This window comes from Sinocyclocheilus grahami, unplaced genomic scaffold, assembly GCF_001515645.1.
Source record: "Sinocyclocheilus grahami isolate Dianchi unplaced genomic scaffold, SAMN03320097.WGS_v1.1 scaffold1397.1, whole genome shotgun sequence".
NCBI lineage: Eukaryota > Metazoa > Chordata > Actinopteri > Cypriniformes > Cyprinidae > Sinocyclocheilus > Sinocyclocheilus grahami.
The window spans coordinates 70,123-81,344 of record NW_015506576.1 but is presented as its reverse complement, the minus strand read 5'-3'; the positions used below and the strand labels follow the sequence as shown (position 1 = coordinate 81,344).

At 36.6% G+C, this 11,222-nt stretch overlaps 1 protein-coding gene across 2 annotated transcripts; it reads right to left on the bottom strand.

Moving 5' to 3' along the window:
• Positions 1–378: 378 nt before the first annotated feature.
• Positions 379–10,429, bottom strand: LOC107569933 (follistatin-related protein 3-like). 2 transcript variants are annotated; one of them, XR_001606965.1, is made up of 6 exons: positions 10,130–10,429; positions 8,583–8,768; positions 5,808–6,023; positions 4,651–4,878; positions 4,477–4,565; positions 379–874 (listed from the first exon to the last, which is right to left on the bottom strand). XR_001606965.1 is itself a non-coding variant. In XM_016256106.1 (5 exons), the coding sequence occupies exons 1-5, from the start codon at positions 10,203–10,205 to the stop codon at positions 4,531–4,533; spliced, it is 741 nt and encodes a 246-aa protein (XP_016111592.1). In that variant the 5' UTR covers positions 10,206–10,429; the 3' UTR covers positions 3,722–4,530. The 2 variants fall into 2 exon arrangements, 1 of the variants encoding a protein (XP_016111592.1); XM_016256106.1 differs by lacking the exon at positions 379–874 and having other exon boundaries at positions 3,722–4,565.
• Between the last annotated feature and the right edge of the window lie 793 nt (positions 10,430–11,222).

Sequence of the window (11,222 nt, the reverse complement as noted above, 5' to 3'; positions counted from 1 at the left end):
GAAAATGCCATTATCACTTCATTATTAAATATTAGAAATAAGTATTTTTTTGAAATTTTATAATTATTTCTAAATTGCAAAATAATATTTTCTATGAAATATGCCATATTTTATTAATATTTGTTAATATTTTAGATTATTATTATACCTTATTATTTTATTAATATTTATTAATAAAATATATATTTTTATTGTTATAATTATTATAATTATCTGTATGGTTAAAAAAATTAGTTTGTGTGTGTTTAATTGTTTTATCAATTTGTCAAATTAAATTACATGAATTGGGTTCCAAAATCTTATCAGTCAGCAAGAACCATGAGAATCAATTTAATACAACATTAATTTTGTGTTTTAATAAAAAAAATGTAAGTAAACAATACAAAAATATGCAATTGAATAAACTGAATTTTACAGTACATATTCAGATACTGCAAAAGGTCTCTATTTACAGGAAGGTTAAAATATCTTCTGACAGGAAAGCATGGAACAAACTTGTACAATGATTTACACAAATATCTGCATCTACCAAACTGTCTGCTTCATTTTCGCATAACACCATCCAATTTACTGATAATCAGATAAAACACTTAGACACTGAATGTATCCTTATGACCATTTAAGCATACAACAGGGTCAAGTGACCGTAAAACTCAAACAGACACAAAACGACAAAAACATAACCCGACAATGTGAAAACCATTAAAACAGCAGAATGTACTGTACATTCTTTGACTGTCCCAGCGTCCTCGTAAAAAACTGCTGCCATGAGACTGTAGCTGGTAATTTCATTGCTTGGTGGGTGGCTCGGTTTGGTCTTCACGTCAGCGTGAACATGGCCTGGAAGCGTAGCTGTTTTGGCTGAGTAATCCCTCTGAATACACACAGTACATGCACAACACTTTATCTCAATGAGTAAGTAGTCTCCCATGTCCATAAGAATTTCAACTGTGAGTCCACATGGATTTTGCAGAGAGGCACGTTTTTGGGAAAACTGTACTTAGGAATGTTCAGGCAGATATTTCAGTGGTTTTTGGTCATCGTTTGTGCTGGTTACTATACTATGTGCTTTGCTCATAGTAGAGTTGTCACAAAGCTAATGGCTGGCAATGCTGATATCCTTTGTCTGGCATACAGAGAGCTCATGTCAAGGTTCTTAGAAAACTAGGAAAATGTTTTAAAACGATAATTTCCAGGTCTGGAAAACCATGGGAATTAACAGTTAATATAATAATAAAAACATAAAATATTTAAAACATAAAATAATATAGAAAACATCAAATGTTACGGAAAAGTAATTTTCTAAATTATTTAATTGACAAGAAATAGCTTTTTGTGAAAAAAAAAAATCATCCAGTAATCATCAGGAGATTCAAAGGTACAGGAACATGCATGTTTACATTATTAATTTCTGACATGTACATGAAAACTGAAGCAAAAACCACAATAAATACCTTGATAAAGGCAGCTGATGTACGAATATAGGGTGTTAAAGGGTTAGTTCACCCAAAAATGAAAATTCTGTCATTAATTACTCACCCTCATGTCGTTCCAAACCCGTAAGACCTTTGTTCATCTTCAGAACACAAATTAAGATATTTTTGATGCAATCTGAGAGCTGTCTGAGCCTGCATAAACAGCAACGCAACTGAAATGTTCCCAAGTCCAGTATCAGCTGGACATAAACCACATATGCTGTTCTGTGTCACGCCGGATCTGTTTCCTACGTTGTTGTGATTTGATCTGAACGAAAACAGCGTATCCGTGTGACGCAGCTGACACAGAAAAGCATACGCTGTTTACGTGTAAGTAGTCTCCCATGTCCATAAGAATTTCAACTGTGAGTCCACATGGATTTTGCAGAGAGGCACGTTTTTGGGAAAACTGTACTTAGGAATGTTCAGGCAGATATTTCAGTGGTTTTTGGTCATCGTTTGTGCTGGTTACTATACTATGTGCTTTGCTCATAGTAGAGTTGTCACAAAGCTAATGGCTGGCAATGCTGATATCCTTTGTCTGGCATACAGAGAGCTCATGTCAAGGTTCTTAGAAAACTAGGAAAATGTTTTAAAACGATAATTTCCAGGTCTGGAAAACCATGGGAATTAACAGTTAATATAATAATAAAAACATAAAATATTTAAAACATAAAATAATATAGAAAACATCAAATGTTACGGAAAAGTAATTTTCTAAATTATTTAATTGACAAGAAATAGCTTTTTGTGAAAAAAAAAAATCATCCAGTAATCATCAGGAGATTCAAAGGTACAGGAACATGCATGTTTACATTATTAATTTCTGACATGTACATGAAAACTGAAGCAAAAACCACAATAAATACCTTGATAAAGGCAGCTGATGTACGAATATAGGGTGTTAAAGGGTTAGTTCACCCAAAAATGAAAATTCTGTCATTAATTACTCACCCTCATGTCGTTCCAAACCCGTAAGACCTTTGTTCATCTTCAGAACACAAATTAAGATATTTTTGATGCAATCTGAGAGCTGTCTGAGCCTGCATAAACAGCAACGCAACTGAAATGTTCCCAAGTCCAGTATCAGCTGGACATAAACCACATATGCTGTTCTGTGTCACGCCGGATCTGTTTCCTACGTTGTTGTGATTTGATCTGAACGAAAACAGCGTATCCGTGTGACGCAGCTGACACAGAAAAGCATACGCTGTTTACGTCCAGCTGATACTTTCCAAAATGGCGCTACAGGGTGACGCGGAGGAGACGAATTGTTGAATAAATTTTTTTTTTTTTTCTTTTGCACACAAAAATTGTTCTCGTAGCTTCGTAAAATTATGGTTGAACCCCTGATGTCACATTGATTATTTTACAGATCTCCTTGCTACGTTTCTGGACTTGGGAACATTTCAGCTGCGCTGCTGTCTATGCAGGGTCAGACAGCTCTCAGATTACATCAAAAATATCTTAATTTGGGTACCGAAGATGAATGAAGGTCTTACGGGTTTGAAACGACATGAGGGTGAGTAATTAATGACAGAATTTTCATTTTTGTGTGAACTAACCCTTTAACACATAAATAATACTGACTTCCTTACTTTTCTCCAATAAATAGTAGCTTGTAGTATATTTACAATATGCACACTGTCAATTCATCAGTTCAGTTCTCCTGTTAAAACCACACATTTCCTTTAAATATGAATTGCATGCTTATAAAATTAGGGCTGGGTATCGTAAAAAAAAAAATCGATACCGATATCAATACCTTGACTCCGATACCGGTTCCTGAACGATACTTTTTTCGATACCAATTTTATGAAATCCATTTTAACAAGATTACATTACACATTACCTCATTTGAGGTTTTTACAGACTTAAAGACTCATCTTCTGAGCCACTGCACAAAGGAACAAAATGTAACCAACACAATAAATCAGTGCAAATAGTTTTAATAAAGTTGAAATAGTTTTCAGTGCAAAATGAACAGTTTTAAGTCAGTATGTGAGGCTCACTGCTGCATACTTACGATCTTTAAATCATTCAGCAGTTCTTATAAAAAAATAATAATAATTAGCATGTCTGCTTTTTCAGGAGACAGACAAGCCCTCTCTTCACTGATGATGTCCCCGGGACTAATGTCCCTAGGGTACGTTCACACTAGTGCGTTTTCTTTTTAAAACGCATAGCTTAGACAGAATCATCATTTCTATTCATTTTCCACTGATTTACTGATGAGCGTTAGCTGTTTCTAGCGCTGTCTGCCTGTGTTTTCTCTGCCGCGATCGCTGTTCTGACTCAGAGGAAGCTCATTCACTGCTCACATGTCAGTCATATTATGCGTTTATAACCCGCCCTGTCTCCTATGACGAATGTGTGTTACACTTCCAAAAAAAACATTTACAGGGATGAAACATGAAGCTAATAAACATGTGATTATGACAGTATATGATTTGTATGTTATTTTAATGAGATTCTGCCACTTTTCATACAATAACGGGTGTTTACATGAGAAATGCTAAGCAGATGTAGCGATTAGCCCGATATAAATGGCTATAAATAACATATTTCTGCAACATTATATGACCAAAACCCTCATTAGATCGCAATCGGAGGTTATTACAAACACTCGATGGTGGTTTAAAGCGAGTTTTGAGTAAAAGCATAGTATACATTTTATGTAGCATGATGCTACAGTGTGCGTGAATGGTCATGTAACATGTGTTTTCCTTGATGCCTCGCCAGAGCCAATCACTAATTTAGGCACATCAAGCATGCTGCATGCTTATTGGCTCACTGACATTGATGAGATTAACCCCTTAGGTATCGAAATTTGGTGCCGAACAACAAGACATTTTTTGATACTCGATGGTATCGAGGCAATTTGGTCGGTGCCTAAAAAGTATCAAACTCGATACCCAGCCCTATATAAAATACTAGTAGTGGTTCTTTGGTACAGAGGGCCATGTTGTGAGACTATATGGTTTCAAACAGGTTCTCTCACGTCTTACGTGCCATCATAATATGTACAGGGAGCGGATCTGCTCTTGTCTCTTCCTCAGAAGAGTGAATTTTCCTCACTTCCTTCATTACCTGTAAGACACAAAGTTAAAATGAATTCAACAAGCCCAGTGTGGATATATCAGAAACAAACAATTCCAGGTGTGTAAAAACTTACTTCTGCAGTGTCCATAATGGCGGACCCCTATGGATCGACCCAAAAAGCAGGTAGCCCTACGCAGATGGCAGGCACTGGTGTAGGTAATGTTATCGTTGCCACAGATGATTTGCTCAGTGACCATGGGCATTGGGCAGGGCGCAGTGCGGCACATGACGCAGTGGGCGCTGTTGGTCTGGTCCGTCACGCAGGTATGCGTCCCAGGACATACAACATTGGAGCAGGACTCTGAAAGAAGAGTGTCAAGGGTCAAGAAAATTATGAAAAAAATCATATATTGAAAAAGATCATGGTAAAACATGCACGTAATCACCAGAGTCCACACTATTTTCTACACTAGTTACCCCCCCCCCTCAAAAAAAATATAATAATGCATGTCATTATACAATAGTAGCTGTCTAAAAACCATTTTATTCCTCATATTTTCATCTGGGTAGCTTAATAAGAGAATGTCGCCACATGGGGAAAAAAAACTTCAGGTATCATAAATAAACTTCAGATGGTAAATTTTTCACTGATGTAAAAGTAGTTAGGACAGTTTAGACAGTTTGAATTCTGTGAATCTCTTACATGGGTGAGGTTCAGACAATTTGATTTAAAGAATATAAAGTGCAAACTGAATGCAATGTTTGCAAACACTTAATTACATGTTAAATTATTATGTCAATGCAAATGTATAATAGTTTAAATTTATACAGTATCAAATGCAATTAGTTGACCTTTAAAGTGCTTTTTCGACCCATTTACAGTACATAGGACTTTTTTATTTTTTTTATGTATATTTATATGTAATTTGTGCTAATAAACATCGTCATAAAAATATATTTTCTTTAAAGGGATAATTCGCCGAAAGTTAGTGCACAGTTGATGATAGTATGGGGAAAAAAATACCATGGAAGTCAATGGCTACCGTCAACAGTTTTCTTACCAACATTCTTCAAAATATCTTCTTTTGTGCTCAACAGAAGAAACATTTTTGGGTGAACAATATATATATATGGGTAAATATTATTGGATGATTTTCAGAATACATATGGTAAGCTTGCACCTAATTAAATCCGAGTAATAATCTGAATCTGAAGTTTTTCAGTCAGTCTGCAAAACATCTTAGCAAAATAATGGACTCAGCATGTAGAACCTGAAAATCAGCAGCGTACTTTTGCATTCCCCCTGATACATAATCTCCAGGTCAGGGTGACCTCTGCAGCGAGCCATCAGGAGCGCGCACTCGTCTTTGTATGAGCTTCCATCGCTCCCACACACAGCGTGTTTAGTGGAGATGTTGGAACAGTCTGGAGAGCACACACACTGGGGACGTCCAGACTTCATCCTGCACACCTTTCCAGGGCCGCAGTTGACCCCCTCACAGTTCTCTGCAAGAGAAAGTTGGTGGACAAAGCCGGAGAAAAGTTGCTTATAAGGAAATGTATATACTCATTCAATACTGAAAAGTTCTGTCACCTCATATTTGTATTTTTATGCATGTTTAAATATCACACTGTTAGCTTAGCAACATGCTAACGTCAAACTCTCATGAACTCAACTGCAAGTTGAGTCATTCTGAGTCAATGAGTCATCCATTGACATATTTTCCAATAATTGTCCATTCTCTCCAGTCCATCTACTCCATTCAAGCCAAATTAAACAAAACACATCAGAAACCGTTTCTACGATTCAGGCCCTGTTATCCCAGCTTCTGGTTCCCATTCCTGCAAGTTCTTTAATATCCTGTTGCTCCCCTTCCCTGTGAAGCCAACCAAATCACTCAAGGCCGAATCAGATACCCCTACCTCCACTGGAAATCCCAGCATAACCCTGTTATGTCTCCTCAAGGTCCACTGGCAGTCACACATGATTTACGAACTGCCTTGTCTGCCCCCAAAAAACAAATGTAAGGAAATGCGGTGGACAGACGCTAAGTGTGAGTTGAGCTTTCAGGAATGCTTTGAAGCATTTCGACATTGAGAACACGCTGGGGAGGTTACACAGTAGGGTCCATATAGTTTTATGATAATGGAAAGCAAACACCATGGAACAAACAATATAACAGACTTTCACTCTTTCACTTCCAGTGCCCCCCTCCTCTAGTGTCTAATGATGCTGATTGTGTTTGAGGCTTATGAGGACCAGACCTCTTCAGCATGTGGCGCACATTTTTCTTTGCGGTGTGCTGGAATTCAGTCATCTCCGAGAGGGAAAGTCAAAACAAGTCTGCTTTCCAACAAGCATTGGGAAAGAGTGAATGCTGAGAGAGTGAGGAGAGAGAGAAGAGGGACAAAATAGCTGCTATTGTGTTAAACTATTTATTTATTTTATGCATAATGACAAAAATCCAGAATTTCAGTTTGCAACTTGCTACTGCTAATCAGAAGAACTGTATTAAGCTGCAGTCACATTTAATGTTGTTCTGTGCATTTTTGTGGACGAAATCTATTAGTTTCAATTTAAATCCATGTGATCAGGAATTTCATGTGAAGGTGAAATCCCCACGATCTGGAATTTCGATTGGCAGCTTGGTATTGCTAATCAGAAAGTAGGACTTATTAAAGGGCAGTCACATGTACTGCAATTTTTGCAGGCGAAATTCAGTCATTTCAATAGGAATTAATGTCATTGGGAATTTCGATTTGCAACTTGGTATTGCTAATTAGAAGTGGATTGTATTAAGGTGTGGTCACATTTACCATTGTTCAGCAAATTTCTACAAATGAAACCATGTTATTTCAAGGTATACACACGATCAGGAATTTTGTGTGAGGACAAAATCCATGCAATCAGGAATTTTGATTTGCAACTTACTATTGCTAATCAGAAGTAGGTCATATTAAGGTGCGCTCACATTTACCATTGTTCAACAGTTTTTAGCAGACCAAAGATGGTTATTTCAATAGGAATCCATACGATCAGGACTTCTGTTTCAGGGCGAATTATTTTCCCCCCAGACGGCGCAACGTTGGTCCAACTGTTTGCGCAGATTTGCCATGCTGACCATCAAAAAGCTGCATGGTTTCAAATTGACTACACTATTGACATCAGACAATGGACCATATTTGGCCAGCAAAATTTTGCTAATGTTACTGTACATTTAGTGGGAGGGACATTCTCATTCTAGAGAGCATTTGATTGGACAAAATGAGTGAGTGCAGGATGAGTCATCAAATTATTGGTTTCCCTGTAGGAGGATGACTACAAATTTTAAATGCATCTATCTACTAAAAGTGAATTTTAAGAGTACACTATCATACAAATGACCTCAAAACTAATAGATATGCACTAAAAGCCACAAAACTACAATTTTGAGCACAATTATGGGCTTACTGGGCTGAGGAAATACTTTCTAATTATCACGTGAGCTAACTTGTTTACTCCAGTGATAAAACTCTGTGTTTAAAATGTCTGATGATAGTAGCGGTTTGGAGCCCTTATATGAACCCACGTACCTGGCCAAGGCTATCGGGGGAAAGTTAAACAAAACTTCTGGTGTAAATCCACGTTGAAAGAAAACTGAAGAATTGCATTTGCAAAGAAAACTCTCCAAACCAAGATTTGGCCTACAGTACTAGATTTTATCTCCCCAACCAAAATGGGTTCATCCTTAATTTGGAATCGAGGGATTCTATAATGTGTGTTGAAGGCTTAAAATGGTACACGCTCCAAAAAAAGGAACAAAAATTGTCACTGGGTTGGTGCCTTTTCAGAAAGTACGTCTTTGTACCAAAAGGGTGCATATTGGTGCCTTTTGAAAGTATACCTTTTGAAAAACTGCCCCAATGACAGCTTTTGTACCTTTTTTCTGACAGTGTAATAACCAGTTCAAGAGGACTTCAGCACAGAGTCTCTCACTGATATCAACATGTTGGAACATTACGCAGCGGGACGACCCAAGTCAGCCTACTGAGATCTTAGAACAGAGGGTAAATATGAGTCTGTACCTTTGCACGGCTTACAGGAAACTATTCCCAGGAATCCCAGCAGACTGACTTCATTGATTGGCAGACTGGTGTTGGACCAGGCAGTGTCCAGACGGCTGGCCGCACAGCACTCTTCCCTGCTCACGCCCCTCATGAGCACCATGTCACAGCGGTGCTCCGGACCCTGCTGCAGCCAGCACATGCCAGCTAGACAAACAAATACAGAATTAAAACATACATAATCCATCTCAGAGACAATGCAACCCTGACATCAGCTTGTGATGTCTTTTCTCCATTCCTTCTCAGTTGCACATATGAGACTGGAAAGTGTTTGATGACTAAAACAAAGATGATCTCAGATATGTCATATTACCCAATGAAATTGGTCATATGAGAAATATCTCATGTTACAAGAAAAAAAATGATTTTTTTTCACAGGATTAGAGTGTCAGAGAAAGATTATTTTCTTTCTCTGACACTTTGTGAAAATATTTTAAATCCTTGTTCAGAATAAGTAAACCTTTTATATATTGCAAAGGTGGCACAGAAACGCTCCTGAAGAGGCATTTAGCTGTCTTTACATAGATTGCTTAATGCTGCTCAGAGGTGGCATAAATGCATTTACACAGAATACAAATACAGCTGTATACTTTGATACTAGGGGCTGAGGTGGGTCAGAGCAGGCTTAATTTAGTCTGGCTTTTATGCTGCATTACGTCTTTACACTGAAATGTGAGCAGGCTCAGAGCAGCAGCCATAAAGATGCCTTATTTCTGTTTTATAGCTCAAAGGTTTACCGTCTGTTTCCGAATACATAACTGGCTAATGTATTCTTTAACAGAGCATGCAATAAATGTCAAAGCAATAAAATGCATTCACTTTCCGTTCATTTGCACTATTAACATAACTGTACCGAGAAAAGGTATGAAGTATGAATTCTTCTTACATAAAAGTGTGTGTGTGTATATATATATATATATATATATATATATATATATATATATATATATATATATTCAACAGCGTATTTAAACATTTCAATAACCACAAATGTTCGATTAAAAGTTTACGCTCGTGAACAGAAATCGCCTTTGCGTGAGGAGGTAACCATAGCAACAGCTGCTCGATAGCTGCAAAGACTATGATAACTGTCAGTATTGAACGGTACATTGTCATTATAATAAATTCACTTTAGTGTTTTGTTTAAAACACATTTAAACGTGTGTTTATTTCACATACGATAATATCTTGATTAGTGCATTGCTAGATTAAAGTTTCTAAACTTCTAAAGCAACTAATAAAGCAAGCTATCCCTTACGAAAATTAAGCATGGTTTTATTATTGTAAAAGTGTAGTAACCATGTGTTTTTTTTTTTCGCGGCGTATTGATTACAACCACAGTTTTACTACAAATACCATGTAGCAAAACTAAGGTTGATTTGTGGTTACCATTGTTTAACAATAGTAGGCTAACCGGGTTTTATTTTTATCTGATTTGATTTTTTGTAGTAAAACCATGGCTAATTTTCGTAAGGGTAAAGCGAAATATTGTAAAGTCATTCACTTACCGTTCGTTCGATGATCTCCAAGTATTTCACAAACTGAAATAAGTATCACACAATGTAATACAGCCAAAAAGTTCATGATGCTGCTGAATACTTCTTTACAGATGTTTGAACCAGCGGCGTTCCTTAAAAGTACTGCGACTGATAAGAAGTCTACAGAGTCTTTAATGTGGGTTGCTTCCACTCGGTTTCGTGAATGGACTTGTTGTAAGTGATTTCGGTCCGCCTCTGTATAAATATTTTGCCCGAGTAAATTATGCTTCTGGGATGGGCGATAATTCCAGCCAGTTACGTTGCTGATGCAGTTGTGTACTTGAGTCAGTTCTCGGATATGAGGCTGAAAAACTCCCACACTTCATCTCGGTCCTTCTGAACTCCGTTAACCAAGAAAGTGACCATGATATGGCAAATGTATATGCAAGAAAGTCTATGAATATTTCTCAGGGTAGGTTTACTTTTCAACAAATCCTAGTCTTGGCTTGCAAAAAATAAAAATAAATACATAAAAACAGTATGTATATCACCATTGTGACAGCCTACCCCAATATATCGTTACCCTTGAATTAAAAAAAAAATATCCACCTTTCAAGTCAAAGTCTACCTTAATTATAAAGTTGAATCTTGTCTGACCAACATACAAAACCACTGCTAGAGAAAACACTCAATTTGTGTAATTGCAGTTAGAACCAAAACCTCATAGTTACTGAGATTTATCTGTTGCCTTACTTGTAGTATTTATAACAGAACTAATAAATCAAAAAAATATATATATAATGTGCAAAATGTCTCAAAACGTAATCTATGTTGTCACATTTTAATGGATGTACTATTTTTTTATATTTCTACCCAAAAAAATCACCTGCAGAATAAAAAAAGGCAACTGAAAATTTTCAATGATCAACTTACATTCAGTTATGTTTTATAAATATGACAATAAATATATTTGAAAAAGATTACATATATATACAATTTTGAGGTTCTTAATACTCATAATTATGTTTATTGTGTCTGCTGATGCTCTGGCTTTATTCAGCATCTTGTGTGGTTTAATTTGAATGAAAATGCGGTAAATTGTCAGTTTTGTTTTGCAGAAGTC